The sequence below is a fragment of the Caretta caretta genome, chromosome 24 (genome assembly GCF_965140235.1).
Source record: "Caretta caretta isolate rCarCar2 chromosome 24, rCarCar1.hap1, whole genome shotgun sequence".
In the NCBI taxonomy this organism is placed as follows: domain Eukaryota; kingdom Metazoa; phylum Chordata; order Testudines; family Cheloniidae; genus Caretta; species Caretta caretta.
Genome location: NC_134229.1, coordinates 8,981,701 through 9,004,587, shown reverse-complemented (window position 1 = coordinate 9,004,587; position 22,887 = coordinate 8,981,701). Strand labels below are relative to the sequence as shown.

The window sequence follows — 22,887 nt, the reverse complement described above, 5'->3', positions numbered from 1 at the left end:
CTTCTTCCCTTTTTACATAATGCTTTTAAATTGGCCCTCGGCATCTGTGTTCAATAATAACTCTTTATCTTTAGGCTAATTTAGCAACCTTCGTTTTAGAATACATTAACAGGTTGGTTGTGGAGATTTCTTTTTCTTCATTTCACCCCCTCCCCTCCAACCAGTTGGTCTGGTTTTGAATAGGCTCTGTTTCTGTTTAAAGAGTTCTAGTAGATTAAAGTGCTGTTCGTGTGGCTATTCCTGTTGACAATTCTTTGTCACTTAGGAGGATCTCTCTTGGGCCTCAAGGCCTTGATTGATTGATTGAAAAAACTAACTGGTCTGTGTATTGGTTACTTTCCCCTTAATCTTAATATACTGCAGTGTAGTTGCTTCCTATTGTGGTAGCACATCTTGGGTGCTAGGAGCTGTACAAACATAAGAAGAGAGAGAGATTCATTCTCTACTGCCCTGCACATTGCCAAGTGAATTACAAATGCTATAAAAAGAAAAGGAGTACTTGTGGCACCTTAGAGACTAACCAATTTATTTGAGCATGAGCTTTCGTGAGCTACAGCTCACTTCATCAGATGCATACCTTGGAAACTGCAGCAGACTTTATATACACACAGAGAATATGTGTATATATGAAACATATTCTCTGTGTGTATATAAAGTCTGCTGCAGTTTCCACGGTATGCATCTGATGAAGTGAGCTGTAGCTCACGAAAGCTCATGCTCAAATAAATTGGTTAGTCTCTAAGGTGCCACAAGTACTCCTTTTCTTTTTGCGAATACAGACTAACACGGCTGTTCCTCTGAAATGCTATAAAGGGTAGTATTTATATGTGTATTTTGCTGTGGTGTGACTGATTAAAAAGTGTAGGGCATTGGAGAATAGGATTCTGAGTCATTGTGCCAAAGGGCTTATAATCCAATGACCTGGTGCTGAAATGTTTGCTTGATAATTGCAAAGTAATGCACACTGGAAAACATAATCTCAGCTATACATTAGCTGTTGCCACTCAAGAAAGATCTTGGGAGTCATTGTGGATAGTTCTCTGAAAACATCTGTTCAATGTGTGACAGCAGTCAAAAAGGCTAACAGAATGTTAGGAACCATTAGGAAAGGGATGGATAATAAGACAGAAAATATCATAATGCCATGGTATGCCCACACCTTGAATATTGTGTGTGGTTCTGGTCTCCCCATCTCAAAAAAGATATATTAGAATTGGGGAAAGATATAATACAGGTTTATTAAAATCATGAATAATGTGGAGAAAGTGAATAAGGAAGTGTTAGTTATCCCTTTACATAACTCAAGAACCGGGGGTCACACAATGAAATTAATAGGCTGCATAACAAACAAAAGGAAGTATTTCTTCACCCAGCACATGGTCAACCTGTGGAACTTGTTGCCAGGGGGCGTTGTGAAGGCCAAAAGTATAAATGGGTTTAAAAAAGCATTAGCTAAATTAATTGAGGATGGGTCCATCGATGGCTATTAGCCAAGTCGGTCAGGGATGCAACCCCATGCTCTTGGTATCCCTAAGCCTCTGATGGCCAGATGCTGGGACCAGGGCGCCAAGGGATGGATCACTTTATAATTGCTCTGTTCTGTCCATTTCCTCTGAAGCATGTGGCATTGGCCACTGTTGGAAGAGAGGATGCTGGGCTAGAAGGACCATTGGTCTGACCCAGTAAGGCCATTCTCGTGGGTTGAGTAGCCCATTGACATCTGTAGGGCTTTTCATGGATTACAGTGCTGCTCACCGTGACCCTCAATATGCAAACAGGCAAACAATATACAAGTAAAACATTCAAAATGCTGTCAAGGTATGTGTCATGTTGCTGGTATAGGTTGAAATTTTCAGAACCACTTAAGTGACTTGGGCCCCTAATGTTGCTGAAAGTCAATGGGGCTCTTAGATCATGGGTACAATTTTCAGATTTAGGAGCGATCTGTCTTCCTTAGATATTCCTTCATGTTTTTTAAAAAATGCAAAAATCCCCCACACATACCATGTGTGATTTTTTTAAAAGTCCTTAGACTACTAACTGGAAGAATAAAGCGTTATGAGAAAAACAGCTGATTTGGTTTTGCTTTTCATCATGTTTTAGTCTGAACATTAATGATCCAGGACAGGTGTTAGTTTCAGTCTCTGATACTCATGCACTAACACAATGGTTTTTAACCTTTTTTTCGTTTGTGGACCCCTAAACATTTTCAAAGGGAGATGTAGTCTGTGGACTACAGGTTGAAAACCACTGCATTAGCACAGGTTTCAGAGTAACAGCCGTGTTAGTCTGTATTCGCAAAAAAGAAAAGGAGTACTTGTGACACCTTAGAGACGAACCAATTTATTTAAGCATAAGCTTTCGTGAGCTACAGCTCACTTCATCGGATGCATACTGTGGAAAGTATAGAAGATCTTTTTATACACTCAAAGCATGAAAAAATGGGTGTTTACCACTACAAAAGGTTTTCTCTCCCCCACCCCACTCTCCTGCTGGTAATAGCTTATCTTATGCTGGAAATGGCCCAACTTGATTATCATACACATTGTAAGGAGAGTGATCACTTTTAGATAAGCTATTACCAGCAGGAGAGTGGGGTGGGGGGAGAGAAAACCTTTTGTAGTGGTAAACACCCATTTTTTCATGCTTTGTGTGTATAAAAAGATCTTCTATACTTTCCACAGTATGCATCCGATGAAGTGAGCCGTAGCTCACGAAAGCTTATGCTCAAATAAATTGGTTAGTCTCTAAGGTGCCACAAGTACTCCTTTTCTTTTTGCATTAGCACAAATGCTGTCATGTTCGTTTTGGGTTGCAGGCTCTTCAGGCGACTTTCTAACTCCAAACAAAAGTGCTTGAAATAATAAAAAGAAGTGTATTATGGAACATCATTTTTTGGGGGGGAGGAGGGGATTGAATTTCCTGATATAATTTTAAAGATTATTCTAGGTCTGACTACTTTCCCTCACTCTTTTGCATTTGTTTTAAAACGAAGGGGTTAACTTTCAGAAAGGCCAAATCCCCGAACACCAAACCAGCGACATGCACATTAGTATTCTAAAATACCTTGGCACTGTACTGGAAAAACAGCCAGGTGCAGATTCATTACATGTTCTGAGGAGCAGTTCCTTACTCCAGTATTTATGTCCGCCATTAAATATTTACTGGTGGGTCTGTGTGAATCTGAATAACTGTTTTCAAAAGCACGATTTGTTTTGAAATTGACAAATGGAAGATTAACAGGAACAGAAATCTGTGGGAATTTTGACATGATGCAATTCATGTAACAGTTTGTTTTATTTTACTATTAAGTTAAATATTTATTTCTTAAATCTGGCATCTCACACGTATCTAGGATGTTGGAATTAGTCTTTCTAACTGTGCATACCTAGGCAGGAAGTATCTGGAGCGACTATTTGGAGTATTAACTACTTATGGCTCCAGGCCCTGTTTGAGCAAAGCTTTTAAAGACATTGGACTCCTACCAACTTCAAAGCTTTTGCTGAACAGGGGCCCAAACCAGGACTGTTCTCATGTATGTGGTTATCTTTATGCACAAGTCTCTGTAGGATCAGGTTCTAAATCAATAAGGAAATCATGTTTGGGTTTAAAAAACCCTGCATTTTCTCTGTCTTGCAATTCAGATATTCCAGCATCAGGCAAGTGACCAATCTATTTCCATATTTTGGGATCAATCTTCACTATCCAGGTTGAATGAAATGCAGAAAATGGGTAAAAAGAACAAACGGGGACTACTAAATTTGGCTTCTTAAAATCCAGCTAGTATAAGGCAGTGTGGATTGATTTCAAGGAAAACCTTGATTTAACTCATAAACTTTAATCAGCTTTTCTATTTGTACTTCAGTTATTTTCTAAAGAATATTGGTTGATATAACCATTAAAATAATGTTGATTTACTACTAAATAGTATCTTTGCACTAGATTTGGTACAATTTTTTGCTCTCTAGGAGAGTATGCTATAAATAGATACATTTATATAAGCAATAATATAGCTTAATATTTTCAGATTCTTGTACGTGTTAGTGTGTTAGAAAATAGTGAATGATATATTTACTAAATTAACTTTTGCTCGTGATGTGGGTCAAGCTGCGTTAGGATGGTAACGGTAATTTAAAGAGACAAAACACCATATTTATCTTTTTAACTTAAATATTTTAAGAGATTATAACAAGATTAGACCTTAATATATTTTGTATTAAATTCAGTTTTCATTTTAAACAGGTTTATTTTTAAAAATAAAAAACTTATAATTTAAATAAAGTTAAAAAAAAAAAATCTCCCAGCCTACCCTGTCATAGGGTAAAATTTTCAAAAGAACCAGAGTCCCATTTTTAAAAGTGACTTCAGGATACGTCTACACTGCAGTAGCACGGTCACTTAATTCTGTAGCAAATCTACCCCCTTTCAAAATGGTAGGTAGGTCTTGGGGCTCTGAAGTGTCACTGAAAGTCAGTGGGGCTTAGGCCTGGTCTATACTTAAAAGTTAGATCGACCTAGTTACATCACTCAGGGCTGTGAAAAATTTTGTGACCTGAGCGCTGTAGTAAGATCAACCTAACAACTGGTGTAGACGCATCAAGGTCAACAGAAGAATTCTTCCATTGACCTAGCTTGCGCCTTTCAGAGAGGAGGATTAACTGAGCTGACAGGAAAAACACCTTCCAATGGTGTAGCAAGTGTCTACGCTACGGTGGCATAGCTGCCACTGTAACAGCTGTAATGTAGACATACCCGTGGGCTCCTAATCACCTGGGTCCTTTTGAAAATTTAACCCATAATCTAAAATGGTGGTAGCTTCTTAGCACCTCCTTTTTACAATTGATTTGTAATTTGCCAGTGTCTTAGTCACTATTTTCTTTTGTGGGGGGAGGGACTTTTCCAATTCCTATTAAGGATTGCTTAATAAATTATACTGGTATAACTCTTATTCCAGAATAAGAGGGTATCCTTTCAGTTTATGTCATTTGGGAAGGGATTTGAACCTAAACTGGTGGTGGGAAAGCCACTCTTCTGGAATAAGTGTGTTCACATGGTGGATTCTACTGGTAAAACTTCCCTGTGTAGACAAGCCCTAAATGAAACAGCACACGTCCCACTGACTTCTCAAAGGGTATGTCTATACTACCCGCTGGATTGGCGGGCAGCGATGGATCCAGCTGGGGTCGATTTATCGCATCTAGTCTAGACACGATAAATCGACTCCCGAGCGCTCTCCCATCGACTCCTGTACTCCAGCGCTGCGAGAGGCGCAGGCGGAATCGATGGGGGAGTGGCAGCAGTCGACTCACCCCAGTGAGGACACTGCGGTGAGTAGATCTAAGTACGTTGACTTCGGCTACGTTATTCATGTAGCTGAAGTTGCAAAACTTAGATCGATTCCCTTCCTTCCACCCCGCCGCCATGTATACCAGGCCACAGTCACATAAGCCTTTTCAAAAGTCACTCCAAAATACCAGCATACCTATGGCCGATGCTTCATTGGAAACTTTTTCGGTGTAAAGAATGTATCTATTATGGCTTCCTCTGGTAGAGTTTTTATGTCCCTGCCCCCTCTTGTAAGGGTTAGCATTTCAATAAGCTTCTTAACCATTTTTTTTTCTTTAACATAATAACGGAGGCTTTTTTCCACCTGCTTAATAAGTTATGCGTAGGCATAAATAAAACAGTTTGCAGCAAAATCATCGTAGCTTGCCTCCTGTATAGGAGGGGGACTGCAGCTGTAGAAGCATGTTTTCTGGATGGCGAAAAATGTTGCATAGCTGCTTAGACATCTCCTCCTGCATTCGCTGGAAAGGTAGGAATTGGTCCTGGGTGTCTGGCTGGTGAATCTTGCCCATATGCTCAGGGTTCAGCTGATTGAAATCTTTGGGGTCAGGAAGGAATTTTCCTCCAGGGCAGTTTGGCAGAGGCCCTGGAGGTTTTTAGCCTTCCTCTGTAGCATGGGGCATGGGTCACTTGCTGGAGGATTCTCTGCTCCTTGAAAGGTTTCAGAGTAACAGCTGTGTTAGTCTGTATTCGCAAAAAGAAAAGGAGTACTTGTGGCACCTTAGAGACTAACCAATTTATATGAGCATAAGCCAAGCTCTGCGATACAACCGCATTTGCTCCAACCCCTCAGACAAACACCTACAAGATCTCTATCAAGCATTCTTACAACTACAATACCCACCTGCGGAAGTGAAGAAACAGATTGATAGAGCCAGAAGAGTTCCCAGAAGTCACCTACTACAGGACAGGCCTAACAAAGAAAATAACAGAACGCCACTAGCCGTCACCTTCAGCCCCCAACTAAAACCCCTCCAACGCATTATTAAGGATCTACGACCTATCCTAAAGGATGACCCAACACTCTCACAAATCTTGGGAGACAGGCCAGTCCTTGCCTACAGACAGCCCCCCAACCTGAAGCAAATACCACACAACAGAACCACTAACCCAGGAACCTATCCTTGTAACAAAGCCCGTTGCCAACTGTGCCCACATATCTATTCAGGGGACACCATCACAGGGCCTAATCACATCAGCCACACTATCAGAGGCTCGTTCACCTGCACATCCACCAATGTGATATATGCCATCATGTGCCAGCAGTGCCCCTCTGCCATGTACATTGGTCAAACTGGACAGTCTCTACGTAAAAGAAAAAATGGACACAAATCAGATGTCAAGAATTATAACATTCATAAACCAGTCGGAGAACACTTCAGTCTCTCTGGTCACGGAATCACAGACGTGAAGGTCGCTATCTTACAACCAAAAAAACTTAAAATCCTGACTCCAGCGAGAAACTGCTGAATTGGAATTCATTTGCAAATTGGATACTATTAATTTAGGCTTAAATAGAGACTGGGAGTGGCTAAGTCATTATGCAAGGTATCCTATTTTCCCTTGTTTTTTCCTCCCCTCCCCTCCCCCCCCCCCCCGACGTTCTGGTTAAACTTGGATTTGTGCTGGAAATGGCCCACCTTGATTATCATGCACATTGTAGGGAGATTTCGGAGTAACAGCCGTGTTAGTCTGTATTCGCAAAAAGAAAGAGTACTTGTGGCACCTTAGAGACTAACCAATTTATTTGAGCAGAAGTAGCTGTAGCTCACGAAAGCTTATGCTCAAATAAATTGGTTAGTCTCTAAGGTGCCACAAGTCCTCCTTTTCTTTTTGCGAATACAGACTAACACGGCTGTTACTCCGAAATCTCCCTACAATGTGCATGATAATCAAGGTGGGCCATTTCCAGCACAAATCCAAGTTTAACCAGAATGTCGGTGGGGGGGGGGGGGGGGAGGGTAGGAAAAAACAAGGTACTCCTTTTCTTATTGTAGGGAGAGTGGTCACTTTGGATAAGCTATTACCAGCAGGAGAGTGAGTTAGTATGTGTGGTTTTTGGAAGGGGGGGGGTGGTGAGAAGGCCCACCTTGATTATCATACACATTGTAAGGAGAGTGATCACTTTAGATAAGCTATTACCAGCAGGAGAGTGGGGTGGGAGGAGGTATTGTTTCATGGTCTCTGTGTATATAATGTCTTCTGCAGTTTCCACAGTATGCATCCGATGAAGTGAGCTGTAGCTCACGAAAGCTCATGCTCAAATAAATTGGTTGGTCTCTAAGGTGCCACAAGTACTCCTTTTCTTTCTGCTCCTTGAAGTCTTTAAACCACGATTTGAGGACTTCAATAGCTCAGGCATAGGTGAGAGGTTTTTCGCAGGAGTGGTGGGTGAAATTCTGTGGCCTGCGTTGTGCAGGAGGTCAGACTAGATGATCATAATGGTCCTTTCTGACCTAAATATCTATGAATGTGGCATCAAAGATACTTTTACTGTCAATTAATAAATCAGAAGCATTAAAATGTGTTTAGTTGGCTTGTGGGACAGTGTGTAGGGAATATGAAGTGAAGCTAGAGGTTAGGGGAAACTTTTCCATTATCTTGGTGGTTGATCATTAACTATGGACTCTTTTTTTTTTCTTCCTTGCTTGTGGGATGAAAGAGCTGCGTTGTTAGATGCGTATGCACGTTTTGAGATTCCTTTGCATCTAGTCTCACCTGCAGATCTCAAATGCATTTTTATAATGTTAGTGTTATCCTCATTCTCAGATTGGGTGTGGGGATGAACTGAGGGTGTGTTTACACTGCAATGAAGCACCTGTGCCAGGCCCATATCAGCTGACTCTAGTCTGGCCTGGGCTGTGGGGCTATATAATGACAGTGTTGACACTTGGGTTTCAGTCCAAGCCCCAAGGCCTACACTGCAATTTTATAACCCTACAGCCAGCCCAAGTCAGCTGATATGGGCCAGGCGCAGGTGTTTTATTGCCGAATAAACCTACCCTGAGATGCAGAGAGGAAGAGAAAAGGAGTACCTGTGGCACCTTAGAGACTAACAGATTTATTTAGCATAAGCTTTCGTGAGCGACAGCTCACTTCATCGGATGCATACAGTGGAAAGTGAGCTGTCGCTCACAAAAGCTTATGCTCAGATAAATCTGTTAGTCTCTAAGGTGCCACAAGTCCTCCTTTTCTTTTTCCGGATACAGACTAACATGGCTGCTACTCTGAAACCTGTCATTAAGAGAGGAAGAGACTTGCCCAAGGCCACCCAGCAAGTTGATGGGGATAGAACCCAAGAATCCTGACTTCCAGGCCTGCCAATGCAATGCGTCTTCTAATCTTGTGACAACTAGGGGGTGCAGCAGGGGGAAACTGCTATGTAGAATTTCTCTTGTCCCCTGTATAGCCATTGAATGTGAAATAACAAGGCACTGTAGCCCTAGTTTCTCCCAAAACAGGCTATAGTTTCTTTCTTAACAAAGAGAAGAGAGAGTGCCTCTAAAACAATACATTTAATAAGCATTGGTTAATAAGGAAAACCTTCTCTATTGTCAAGAAGGAAAACGGACATATTTGTCTTCCTGTGGAGTACATGTCTTGCCTTTTAATCATTATTTACCTTTCACTGCCGAAAGTTGTGCAATGGCTGCGAAGTGGGTTGTATACCTGAGATTCCATTCTGTCTGCAGCACCTGCAGGCAAATCCTGTGTGACGTTGGAACGCTGCATGGTGCTGACTCATTTCAAGTACTTTTTTGTGGGTTTTTTTGTTAAACTCTCTCATGGTTCTGACCTCTTGGCTAGCACACACTTCAAGGAATGGCCACAAGTTCTAGTCACCGATTCTACAGTGTTTTCCACCTTGCACATTTTAAATGTGGTATGTGATGCAGTTTTTTTGTGTGGCCCTAAGATCACTCATACCTTTGGAATGAAGGGTGGCTACTTTTCTGACACCACGCTCTGTCTGTGCAGGTATATGCTGGGAAAAGGCTGTGTAGAATAGGGCCAGGTCTCATGTGATATGTGTAGACAACTGTATCTAAACATGTGACAGCAAATTTCAGATGGATTGCAATTCTTGTGGGCCCACACTGGAAATGGCTTAAAATTTTGTGGAAGGTAACAGGAGGAAATAGTAACCATTTCTTTCCATTGTGCTAGTTAAAATAGGAGGGTATATCTCAGTGATGTCACTCTGGGTGTGATCTATCTGGCCAATTCCTTAGACTATTCCAAGACTTGAGACTTATCTTAAACAACACTTCCCATATGTAGGGCCCTGACAAATTCATGGTCCGTTTTGGTAAATTTCACAGTCCTAGCATTTTCAAAAACTTGAATTTCAGAGTTTTAGATATTTAAATCTTAAATTTCTTGGTGGTGTAACCATGAGGGGTCCTGATTCAAAAGAGGGTCACAGGGTGTAGAGAGGGTGGGGTGTTGCAAGCCTATTCTGGAGGGGGGGGTTTCAATCACGGTATAGCCACCGTTACTTCTGTGCTGCCTTCAGAGCTGGGTGGCCAGAGAGTGGCAGCTGCTGGCTAGGAATAATAGGAATAGGTTAGGCCAGCAGCAGCAGAGACGTAAGGGTGGCAATATCATACCATGCCACCCTTCCTTCTGTGTGACTGCTGGCGGTGGCTCTGCCTTTTGGGCTGGGTGCCTGGCCAGCAGACCCCGCTCTCTGGCCACCCAGCTCTGAAGGCAGTGCAGAAGTAAGGGCAGCAGTACCACAAGCCCTCTACAATAGCCAGCTTTCACAGAGGAGACCAGATTTCACAATCCGTGATTTGGTAGGGCCCTAACTGTGTGAGAGACAGCTGTTTCTTCAATAGCCGTAAGGTCTAAATTACAAACACTGAGCTGTGTGATCATCTAGATGCATTTTCCCACATCTTGCAGAAGTTCAGCCTCTAGATTTCCTTTTTGAATTAAGAGGATTTATGTAGCCCCCCCCCTTTTTTTTTTTTTTAAATGTTTTCCATTCTCTTTCTGCCAGTTGCAAAATACCCTTTTGGGTTAACCTGTTACCAAAGGTACTATTGTGTTGCTATCTCCATGAGCAGAAGTTGGCCTCTTTCCATCAGTAAAACAGTGATTCAACAGCTCCAGGTTGGGGTGTGTGTGTGTGTGTGTGTGAAGACCCATTAGCAGCCTCCAGTTGCCCTTCCAGTGTTGTCTTTACTTCCTTATCTTAACTCTATGGGCCAAATTAATCCCTGCAGTATAACACTGAAATGGCTTGCATGAAATCCAGTTTAGGCTTTAGTCCTTCAAGGGCTTCCAGCTGGAAGTATGTCTATACAGCAGCTGACAGGTGTGATTCCCCAGCTCAGGTGGGTGTACATGTGCTAGCTCTTCTCACTAGACATAGCTGTGTGGCCACTGGCTTGGGCCACTGGCTTGGGCTAGCCGCCTGAATACATACCCAGGGGGCCGGGCGGGCGGGACAGCACTCTGGCAGCTAGTCAGAGCCACCACCCATGCTGCTGCCGCCATAGTGTGCTAAACCAAGCAGAGCTTGTGTGTTTATGTCTGCCCGAGCTGGGAATAGCCCCTCCCAGCTGCTGCAGAGATGTACCCTGAGAGATTGGAGTCCCAAGTTCTAGCCTCCTTGCAGAATTACTGGTGCTAACCCAGCAAGCACTGGAGAGGCTATTGCAGGGTAGAGTTAAGATGCAATTGTGTCATAAAGCTCTAGCTTGGCCATAGCTGGGTGAGCACAGTGCTCAGTTTAATGTAACTGCGTACAACACTCTACTCCTCCCCCCTCCGTTTTGATGTGTTCTATCTTGTACACACTAAAATCCCTCCTTTGGGACAGCGTTTGGGCTGGGTTTCTCTCAGGACTGCTCTTCCCCTTTTTCGTGTGGGAGCGGAGTCCAGATATGCTGTTTCTCGAGCCCCTTTATCAGCTGAGCTGGACTGTAAGAATTCCTGACAGATTAAACATTTACCATGACTCACCCACCTCCACTTAGGACAGGGTGTGATTCAGATGCAGCATACTCTTATACTAACTCTATTCAGGTGGCACCTAAGAGCCCCCATCATGGATCAGGACCCCACTGTGCTAGGCGCTGTATAAAGAAAGCCCCTGCCCCCAAAAGCTTACAACCTATGTAAGTCTCTAGTCCCTGCCTCTGACTAAACGTGGTTGTACGCAAGAAACATACGGGAGTTACAAGGTGCAAGCTAGGGAGATCTGGGTTTGTGAGCTAGAGGCAGTGTTAACATTCCAGCCATGTGTTTTGCTTGATTAGTGTTTTTTTTGCACACTGTAATAGTGATGTTACCTCTGCTTCCCCCAGGCACTAGTTCCTGGAATCTGGTATCCTCCAACTTTATTGCCTTTCTGCTTCCTGGGTAGTGTCTCTTACGTTATTCATTCTCTCTTCTCCCCCTGCCTCTGTCAGACTTACCATGTGTACTTTTTATAGAGGCTGTTATAGGTCAGCACAGCTGATGCCTCCCGTACCGGTTGCTCTTTCCTTCGTACAGTGGCACATCATGCTCCGTCTGGCTGAATCTTGAGGCTAGGATTGGCACCTACAAGCAGGGCTATCTCCGACCTGACTGCACTGTGTCCATTCTGCCTTGATGTGCTGCAGCATCTGTTCTTTTCCTGTTACAAAAGCCACCCACCGCTTCCTACTTGCTGTGATCAGCCAGGCTCCTGTTGCTCCTCTCTTATATCAGTTGCTTTTGCCAGATCTTGTTCCTTCTTCTAGTCACTAGGTGGCTGGAGAGTCTTGAAACAGCTGTTCTGAATCCTTGATATGGTCTGTCCCCCTGCACCATCCCATCACAGAGGTGTCTCTCACTAGGTGTTTAGTATCCCTCTGCTTTACAGGGTCTTTCCTCCCATGCATTCAGAGAGGAAGATCTAAGACCAACTGGTAAGATACTGCTGCATCTTGTTGATGCTCTGCATCGTCTAGCCTGGAAATATGAAAATAATAGGATTGATTAAGGGTATTTGCTATCTGCTTGTGATCTGGGTATATTTACAGATGCTAGGGATAAACTCCTCTGGATAAAATCAATCTCGTTATTTCAATGCTCCTACAGTCTGTGTGGATCACAAGCTCAGGACACGGAGTGTAGGGGGACCCGGTATCTTGACACTCTCTGTATGTTGCAGAGGGCGAGTTGTCTAGTGATGGTCAATGTCTGGTACGTGTCATGCTGAAGACCTCAGGCTAGATTTAGCACTCTGTGTGAAACAGGTGTAACTATGGAGTTATCACATTTATGAGCATATAGACTGGAGATTATTTCCTGTCTCCTCCCCCCCGGCATGATATGGACCAATTTAAGGGTGAGTTGTAAACCTTAATTCTGAATTTCCGCAAAGATGATGAACCAAACACTGAGACTGGTACTGTAATTGGCAGAAAGATTTCTGCAAGTCTTCACCCACACCCACACAAACAAAAAGCCTTCGGGAAAGAGTCCAGTCCTAACCGTTAGATTGTGGAGGCTGTGAATTGGGACTGCTGGGCTCCTGTAGTGTGTGTCCTTTTAAAATAGCTGTGAACGTATTATTAGAAGCTGAAGAACACATATGGGTATGACTAATAATTGTGCTTACAGAATATACACAAATATGCCCGACCTAGCTACTCGTATGCTCCTGCTCGGACTGGCTTCCTGCAGCTTCTTAAATATAGCACACAGTGAGCACTACCGGAGGGCTCTCAAACCATTTAAAGGGATACTACCCTCCACTTCCAGTCCAGATGTGGACTGGGAACCATGGTGTAGTGGTTAGTGCAGGGACTCCTGGGTTCTGTCCCCGACTTGCTGTGTCACCTTACGTGAAGCAAAGTTTGCCTCTTCAATGTATGTGCACAGTTACAGGCAATCTCACTGGGAACTGCTCACACCTCAGAGGGGAAGAATCTGTCCCTCTGTGTTGGCTTCTCCACTTGTACAATAAGTGATGAGAGGTACAAGAAATAGTGCCCATCTTCATAAAGCACTTGGATCCAGCACAGTGGGGCCTGATGTGACCTGGGTGATACTGAAAGACAAAGATGTGAACAGCGCTAGATGAAAAGGAGCAGTGTTTGGCATTTTGCTTTTCTCATAATTCTAATAATCCCCAGCTCTCTTCATCCCTAGCTTTCAAGCGCTTTACAGGAGGCCAGTGTCCGTACCCGTATTTTACAGATTGGGGAAACTGAGGCACAGAACGGGGACATGACTTGTCGAAGGTCACCCAGAAGTTCCGGGGTCGAGCTGGGGGTACAACCCAGGTCTCAGCAATCCTGTTCCAATGCTCTTCCATGAGGCTACACTGCCTCCCAAAACACGTATTTGTATGGGATATCTCCACTGCTTGCACCCTCTGTGTATGTGCTTGCTTGTCCGTGTCTGGGGCACATCCTGATGACTACGGTGTCTTCCAGACTCGTGCAATCTCTCTACCCTTGTACGAAATGTATAAGCGACGCTGCTTGTGAAGTGATCCTGTGAAAACCTGTATACAGAGGGGTAAGGTGGCTTTAGGGCCTCACTGCCTGAGATTCCCCCTCCCACACTCCCTATGTTCCACCACAACAGCTAATACAACTTGTCTTGGTTGCTTTTAACAATTTTTGGGGAGGCAGGTGAGGATCCCAATTGGAAACATCTTAAAGGGGCCCAGATTGTTAAAGTACAGAGCACCTGCCTGAAATCACTGGTCACTCTGATGACTTAGGGCTGGTTGACACTAGGCTAGAAAATTTACATCAACTCAGCTGTGTCACTCAGGGGTGTGAAAAATCTAGCTATGCTGACCTAAGTCCCTGCGAAGATGGCGCTAGGTCAACAGAAGAATTCTTCCATCGACTTAGCTACTGCTTCTTGAGGACATGGACAGATTCTCCCATCAGAGTGGTGGCTTCCATATAGGGTCACACCTGGGGTCTCTTACACACCCCGAAGCCTTTTCCTATAAGCCTCAGATGTCAATTCAAACGTAAGCTTTTGTGAACTGTTCACAGTCCCCAGTATCAACTCTATCCATCTGGCTATACGCCTCTATGGCTTTGGGACGAATACCGGGTGAAACAGCGGGGCCGGTCCACAGCATCAGCCAGGGTCAAACTGCAAGACTTCTCAAAGGCAGTGAGGTAGGCGCCTATATCTCCCCTCTCCTCTTCCATTGGGGCAACAACTTGGTATCGAGGTACGCTAGAGCAGAATCACGCTTTTCGTCCAGCTGGAAGGGCAGTCTCCAAGCTGCTCTGCCGATCAAGGATAGAAGGAGCCCTGGGAGCTCAAACAGGTAACCTGCTTGGCTGTCAGACAGCTGGAGCGGAGGCAAATCAAACATGCCTACAGATGCCCTGACTGCCGGTCAGTTACATGCTGGAGGGAATTCAGGCAGGCTGTCATTCCCATTACGTGCTGCCGGCCGCCTGCCCGTGCCTACAGTGAAGCAGTCTGTGTAGCTTATGGTAATTGATCATCTAACATATTGCGAAGGAAATTTGATGCAGTGAGGCTCACTGCATCCAATGGGGAGCAAAAGACTCTCTCCATGCAGGCTGCCCCTGGGACTGATGAGTGTTACATCACTTTTGTGCTCAATATGTCACTGCTAATATCTGTTCCCACCAAATGGGAGTCTTACGGCTACCGAAGTGCTGGGGACACTAGCTTAGATCGGATGCCGGTGACTGGGTGCAGTGGTGTTCTTATTCAGGTCTCTTGTGGATGTCGGGCATCTGCTTTTGGACCCAACAGAGGTGCTAACCTTCAATTGCAGCGGGTATGCAGCACTCTGCTAGTGCTTCTTAGGCAAGCAAGCCAGAAGAGGTGGGTAGTCTGGTCTTCAGAGTTTGCAACACACACACACGATTTCTCTAAGATCGTATCCTGCTTTTCTCCTCTACTTTCCCAAGTGAGCATGTGCAGGGTGTATTTGCTGACGCTGCATATTTTTTAACAGGAACCCGAGACTGTAGGCACTTGAGCTGTGCGGCTGATTGGGATTTTGATCGGAGAAGGAGAACAGGATGGGTTGCATCTGGAATGCTGGTGACCAGAAAGATGGCATGAACTCAGTGTCAGGATAACAGTCTTTCGTTGTGTGTGAAACTGCTCTGTCCTAAAAATGCAGCTCGGTTCAGACTTGAGGCTGAGGCTTCTTGCCTGTTGTATGCTTTTTTGGTTTAGTGTCTCATAAGATTTTAACAATTGCGTGTTTGTCTGCTTTTGGGGAGTGGGGGAGATTTTTGAAAGAAAAATGCTGTGCTTACAAACTTCAGAAAGCTATTAATCTCCAGCATGGCTAATCCTTGCATGAGATGCATTGCTACTGTGACAAGTAAAAAGGAATTTTCAGTGTTGTCTAAGGTTCTGCAGTAAAATACGCCCCCCCCCCCCCCCCCGATATTGGAAACAACAAAATCTTGCACTTGAGAAGCATGTGTTAATTTATTTATTTAAGGGATGTCTGTTGGATAGAGAGGGAAAGGGAGTTGGGACTCCTGGGTTCTGTTCATGGCTCTGTTGCTGACTTGCTGTGTCCTTGGGCAAGTCACATAGGCCCTGATCCTCGAAGGGCATCAGTGTGGTTGAAGACCGATTTGTGGAGCTCTGCTTCCTTCACAGCTTTGCTTAGGCCCTGATCTGGCATTGGATCACTCTCTGCTTTGAGCACCTTGCATTTCTGGTTCTGCTTTTAAAGGGTCCTGCCCAGTGCACCTTCTGCTTGTACATGTTTTTCAGTAATAAAAGGAGACACATATTAGGAGTGCCGAACTTTAATCTCTTGAACACTGCTCCTTATCTCCAGTGTAAATAAACTCTATCGACAAAGCATTCCACATTTGAATAGCATTGAGAGAGAGAGAGTGCCTGCCTGCTCTGGTGGGTTATGCTCTGCTTTCACGAAGTTAATCACATGCCTTTGTGGTGGTTGAGCTCTTTAGCTTAACAAAGAGGAAGTTTAGGGGTGGACTTGATTAGCCTATGTAATGGGGTTCACTCACCACTGTGGTGCCTCCTGCTGGCTGTCTTGGGAATTAGCTCAGTGACCTCTTCAGGTGATGTCTTGCCACCATCACTCCTGCTCTAGGACCCACATCTTTCCAAGGACCACAGCGTCCTCTTCAGCAACACAGACCTCGGCTATGCCACACGCTGTGCTCCCCCCTTCCGGGGGACCTGCAGTCCGCTGTTCAGCCACTTCCCTTAGTGGCTACTGCAGCGAATTGTTTGGCTACTTCCCCGTGGCGCCAGCATCCTCTTTGCCCTTGCCTCAGGGCCGCAGCCAGCCAGTGTCTCTCACTTCCCCTGGTCCCTGCTAGCAGCACTGCTCTGTCCATGATGCTGGCAGTTGTCTCAGCCCTCCAGAGACACCATCCTTCCTCTCTGGGGTCCCAGCAGAGAACTCCCCTCCTCTGCCCTGCAGCTCCCTTTTTATATGGGCCTGCTTGGTTGCTCCCCTCAGCCCTTCTCTGTTTGGCTGCCTTCTGCGCAGCCTCCCATGGGCTCTGTTAACCCCTTAGAGCCCAGTGTGGGGCAGGTGCCCCATCATAGCCTACAAGTACCTTCGTGGGGAACAAACATTTAATAGTGGGCTCTTCAATCTAGCAGAGAAAGGTTGAACATGAGGCAATAGCTGGAAGCTGAAGCTAGACAAATTCAGCCAGGAAATAAGGTAGGTGTGTGTGTGTGGTTTTTAACAGTGAGAGTAACCACTGGAATAATTTACTAAGGGTCATGGTGGATTCTTCATCGTGGGCAATTTTTAAATCCATATTGGATATTCCTCTAAAAGATCTGGCCTCTGTGATTCAGGAGGGCTGACTGGATGATCACAATGGTCCCTTTTGGCCTTGGAATCTAAGCCCAGTTTCCTCAAGTGCAGCCTTGCCAGCAGCTGCTTCTGGCTCCCTACTTAAACCCAGCTGTGCCAGTGGCATAAGAGTGTTCTCCTCTTTCCCTTGCAGGAGGCTGGAGTGCTTTTAACCCCCGGGGATGGAGCAGCATGTGAATGGAGCTATGGCCGAGAAGCCAAACCCCATGGACTACGGAGTTCAGATCCGATTCATAGATGACCTGAAGGAAATGAAGAAGCCCCAAAACATCAGGCCTAAGCATTCCAAGCCAGGCTCCTACGGGGTTGCGGTGAGGGTCCAGGGCATTGATGGGCAGCCCTTTGTGGTCCTGAACAGTGGGGCGAAAGGAGAGGACTCCTTCGGGGTGCAGATCAAAAGCGAGAGTAAATACGGGAACCCCTCTCACAGCCAGTGGCCTGAGCAGCTGCCCCCTAACTCTCTCAGGGAAGGCCCGGGCTCCATCAGTTCTGATTCTGATTTGCCGGAAAGCCAGTACGTGGCCAGACATTCCCAGTACAGCTCCTCTGATGAGGAGCTGAGCTCCCAGCGCTACCCGAGGGAGACGAGGCCTGTCAGCGCTGAGGCAGCTCATTCCTACCGCCAGGATGGCTCCTTGTCCCCTCAGGGCGGCTCCAAACAACTGCCACCCCAGAGGCCTTTTGGGGAGGAGCTGAGGAGGACTCAATCTCACAGCTCTCTCTTAAGCCCCAGTTCAGAGGAGGCCTATGGCCCAAGCCCCCTCAGCATGCAGACCAGGGGCACCTACCGATCCCAGTCTCCAGCCAGTACCAAGAGCAGCAGCATGCTGGACATTGCAGGCAGGAAAAGGACTGGCCCCAGCCGGGAATCCCATCCAGCTTCTGGACGAAGGTTTGTAGGCAAGCAGCGATCACCAGACCCAGAGTCCTCCGGTCCTCGGCAGCCAGCTGACCAAAGTGACATTGACACGAAGCCCCTGTCCTCAGTGGATTCCCTGATCACGAAGTTCGACGGGAAGGTTCAGCAGAGGGGCCGAGCTGCCAGGAGAAGCCGGATCTCCCTGGAGGAGAGGAAGCGGTCACTGACTCTTGAAGGCAGGGTGTCCTACTACGACACGGACGATTCCAGAGAGCTGAGCTCCGCCCAGCTCCAGGATCGCCTCACGGAAGGGCCGAAGGGCCTGGCTGCCAAACCGGCTGGTGCGGCCAATGCCTCTCGCACCGGCAGCCTGAACCGAGCGCTCCCGGAAGATCTGAAGGAAAACTCAGTCAAGGTCCAGCTGATGCGAGACTGGACCCATAAAAGCTTGGAGGAGCCTGTGGTTGAGCAGCAGCAAAGTCAAGTGCAATCCAAAGTGCAGGTAACTCTTCATTTGGGGCTCAGTCCTGCTCGGCACGCTGGCCGTGCTTCAGCACCTATTTCACTCTAAGCACAGGAGTAGCCAATGGGAGTAGCGATGCGCTTGACTTCTTGACAGCCCAGCAAACCACATGCTGTCAATGCTCAGGATGGAGCTTTAATTAGCTCTCTGGGCCTCAAGTTCACTGCCTGGGTGATGCCATTGGTCCCTGATCTCAGGATATGCCTGCACTGCAGTCGGGAGGTGTGATGGCAGTAACTGCTGCACAGGCCAGCTTCGCCTGGCACCCTGGGGACAGAGTCAGGCCACCCGCTCGTCTTGCTGAGACTTTGCTGCTGCGGTTCCCACTAGCTTTGCGCTGCAGTCGCAGTGTAGACGTGCCCTGCGATGCCAGACGCTGGTGGTGGCTGCAGCAGTGTGGTTATTCAACCTGAAATCGGCATGCTCCATCTTCGGGCTCGTCCTACCCCAATGAGGAAGCTGCTGCTCCTCCTCCTTAAGGAATGCTGTTCCCAGCTGGCCTATTTCCAAGTGCTTTATGCACTAGAGTTCAATGCTGGGAGCGTAGGTCCCGAGGTGCATTTGACTCGGAAATTCACTAGGCCCTTAAGGGCCACAACCTAACTGCCACCTACACCTAGTTATATCAGATCCCAGCCACGTTTGCTTGCAAAACTGCTGCTGTTGTCCTCTCCTAATATAGGGAGCAGAGTGACAACGTCATAGGTGGATGCAGATCTTCCTGCTTCAGGGTATAAACCAAGCACTCATTGTCTGGGCTTAAGAAGAAACTTACTTTGTGGGTAGGTTATTCCATAAAGGGAGTGGTGGGGTTGGCTTGCGCATTGCTCTGAATCAGCTGGTGCTGGCTTGCATCAGACGGGATACCAGGCTAGATGGGCCCGTTGGTCTGATCCCGTCTGGCAGGTCCTACTGCTGTGCAATGAGCATCTGGTGATGCTTGTCCTGTCTCGTTAGCAGCTTAAGTCCACTCCAGACCTTCTGAAAGACCAGCAGGAAGTCTCTCCGCCTGGGAGCAGCGAGTACACCAAGGAACTGATTTACAGTATTCTGAAGGATGGGTGAGTGTTGGGCCGAGCGCTTGTGGGTCCAGTGTTAGACAGGATATCCGCATCTGATGTGCAGCTGGCTCCGTTGGAGCATGGGGGACTGGAGGCATTGAGTGCTTCACTGCTATAAACTATGGGTGACAAGGTGAGGGAGGGAATATCTTTTATTGGACCAACTTCTGTTGGTGAGAGGCACATGCTTTCATGCTTACAGCTCTCTCACAGAAGTTGGTCCAATAAGATATTCCCTCCCGCCCCCGTGTTTCTCTCATATCCTGGGACCAATACGACTCCAACAATGCTGCATAAACTCACTCTAGTGAAAAAGGTTTCTGAAACAATACAAAGACTTGCTGCATCATCTTGGGGGTGGGATCAGGGCTGACCAGAGGCGGGGGGAAAAAAGGGGGCACAATTGTACTGGGGCCCTGAGCTCAGGGCTCCCCCCCAAACATCTGTATAAATAAAGTGAAATGGGAGGAGGTGGGGCCCCAGCAAACGTGATGCATCAGGGCCCCACATTTCTCTCAAGGGGGTGGTGTTTCTCAAGTGAACTCTGCCACATAGCTCTCGCTAGGCAAATCTATCCTAAACAGGAGCCTTTCTACCAAGTCTGTTACACAGGAGCTCAGACTAGCTGATCACAATGGGCCCTTCTGGCCTTGGAATCTGAGTGTAGAAAATCTGGCCCCAGATGTGTAGGAAAATTGGTCCTTTAAATAAAACAAAACTCTGTTCCTTTAAATCCAGCCCTGGGATAGGAGTCTAGTGCCCTGGGCATCTTGCGGGAGTGTATGCTTAAGAACCCTTGAACTACAGCTTAGCCCACACACTAACAACTGTAAGCCTCTTGGCTAAACGGTAGCAACTCTAGAAAGGTGCAAATTGTGCACATGGCAACCTTGGAGCCGACAAAGGGAATTAATTCCTAGTGGCATCGCCTTCTGTTTTAAATAATCCTGTGGAGGTGGATAGTGTCTGTTCTCTGGGAAGTCCCCAGGTGGGTGGGAGTACAGGGCAAATGAGGCAGCTGATCTGCTGAACTTAATCACTAAAAAGATTCTCTATGGGAAAGCAAGGGTTTAAAGATGACCTCTCTCCTTCCCCTTCCCTGCCTTGTGGATACTTGACTGAAACACTCACTTTCAGATTTTCACTCCCATGGCTTCTTGTAAAGAGGGACTTACCCCTTTACCTTCAATTCATATATTATGGGCCTCATAAACTGTGGGGAGCGGTGAATTGAACTTTCCTCTAACTTGCCCCAGAGGTGCTCATCATAAGTGTTACCTGCAACAACATTAAGTTAAAAAATCTGGACAGAAGTGTGTATGTCTCTTAAATACTTACTTTGGTAACAGGGGCCAAGTATCTGAGCACTTCACAACCTTTAATGTATTTCATCCTCTCAATGCCCCTATGAGGCAGTGAAGAGCAATTATCTCCCTTGTTCAGATGGGGAAACTGAGGCATGGAGGGGTTAAGTGACTTGCCCACGATCACATAGGTCCTGTGGCAGAGCAGAGATTCAAATCTAAGTCTCCAGAGTCATAGGCGAGTGCCTTAAACGCTGCTTTGCTTTTCCTCCCCCCGACTCTTGTGGCTGTGTCCCTTTTAACCTGAATGATTTTCTTTGTTGGTATTTGCTTGTTTCTTTTTCAGGAGCAAAGAAAGTGAAAGCTCACTGAAGAGAAAAACCAACCTGATGTTTGAGAAGATCCAAGCGCTCACTGTAAGTCTCCATATCAGTCTCCCCTTATTTTGCAAAGAATGACATTCACCCCTGGACAGAGTCCAGTGCAAAAGCCCTATAAGACTTATGGGGCACCCGGCTCTTAGCAGAAGGGTAAATTTTTCACCCCCGTATTATCAAACCAGGGTGGTACTGATTGGGCAGGATGACTGCCGTCTCTTAGTGTACATCTGCACTGCAGCTGGAAGTGTAATTCCCTGGTCAGAGAGACATACACCTGCTAGCTCCAGTCAAGTCAGTGCAATAAAAATAGCAGCATGCCAGGGTGGTGTGGGCAGCGGGAGAGGCTAACAATCCTCCTACTTAGCTATTGTTTCACATGGGATTGTTCTCCGGGCAGCTTGCGTTGGTTGCTGTGGCAACGCTGCCATTTTTAGTGCACTCACTCAGTCAAAGCTAGCCCAGGCATGCTGCCCCAAGCTGGAAACTTACAGCTGCACTGTAGACACTACCCTCTTCTCCTGACCCGCACCAAGGGGCTGAGCTCCCTCCCCCTCCACCCCTCACGGGAACCCCCCAATACACAGCGTGGTCAGATGCATTGTGGGCTTTTCACCTTTCGTTAAGCCATCGACAATTGGCCCCAGCTGGGGGTTGGATTCCAGGCTTGACAAGTCAGTGATCTGACAAATGCTTTGCTCTCTAGGGCTCAATATTTTTATCCTTTCTGAACTGCAACCTTGAGCAGTTTGAAGCAAGAATGAAAGTTTTGGGGCTGGGATTCTGGGAGGTGTGTGTTGTTTACATTATCCCATTCGCTGGAAGAGATCAGTTTTTCCTGTGGACACTGCTGTGGCCCTGGACTTGGTTTTTTGTTTTGTTTGTCATCTTCTCCAGGGAAGCAGACAGAAATGACTCTTTCATTCTGAGAATTATCTGTGTATGAAAGCAACATGGCTTCCTTTCAGGCATCAGCTCTGATGCTGCTGGAGATGTTAACTTAACAGGGAGTGCAGTTCCCGTTTCATATTCCATGTTAAAAGGGATCTGAACCCATTTTGCCAACTCCACCATTCTCACAGCTCATTTGGTGCTGGCTCTTTCCTGCTGTGCTTGGAGCTTGCCTGAAATGGCTGCGATCTTGATTAAACCTGGCATTTCAGAGCCTCCGACTTGAGGCCCAACATACCTCTGGCAGGACGTGGATCGATATCTTTCGATGTTGGCATCAGAGGGCTGCTTGCTCATGTCAGGTTTAAAAACAAAAACAAAAAACTGCTGCTGAGAATGATACTGTCATTTTTAACTCTTAACTTAAAGGAAGTTTAAAATTGGTGGCCTGAACTACTTGAGCACTGAGGGGGGAAAAACCGGAGACCACTGGATTGGCACTCAGGAGATCTGGGTCCTAGTCCTGGCCCCACCACAGGCTGCGGGTGTGACCTTGGGCAAGTCCTTGCGCCTCTCCATGCCTCAGTTTCCCTGTATGCACCCTGGGGATACTCGCTCTGCCCTGTCTCACAGCGGGGTTTGTGAGGATCAATACACTAAGACTGTGAGGTGCCCAAAGTCTGTCATGATGGAGGGCTGTAA

General features: G+C 46.3%; 1 protein-coding gene across 2 annotated transcripts in view; it reads left to right on the top strand.

Moving 5' to 3' along the window:
- Positions 1-22,887, top strand: part of CGN (cingulin) — a 62,227-nt gene that overhangs the window by 4,241 nt on the left and 35,099 nt on the right. The window contains exons 2-4 of one of the 2 annotated variants that reach the window (XM_048828976.2): positions 17,304-18,531; positions 19,513-19,613; positions 21,264-21,333. In XM_048828976.2, coding sequence (XP_048684933.1) covers positions 17,332-18,531; positions 19,513-19,613; positions 21,264-21,333 — 1,371 coding nt within the window. In that variant the 5' untranslated portion in view covers positions 17,304-17,331. Of the gene's footprint in view, positions 1-17,303; positions 18,532-19,509; positions 19,614-21,263; positions 21,334-22,887 lie in introns of both variants that reach the window. The other variant, XM_048828975.2, reaches the window with a different exon arrangement.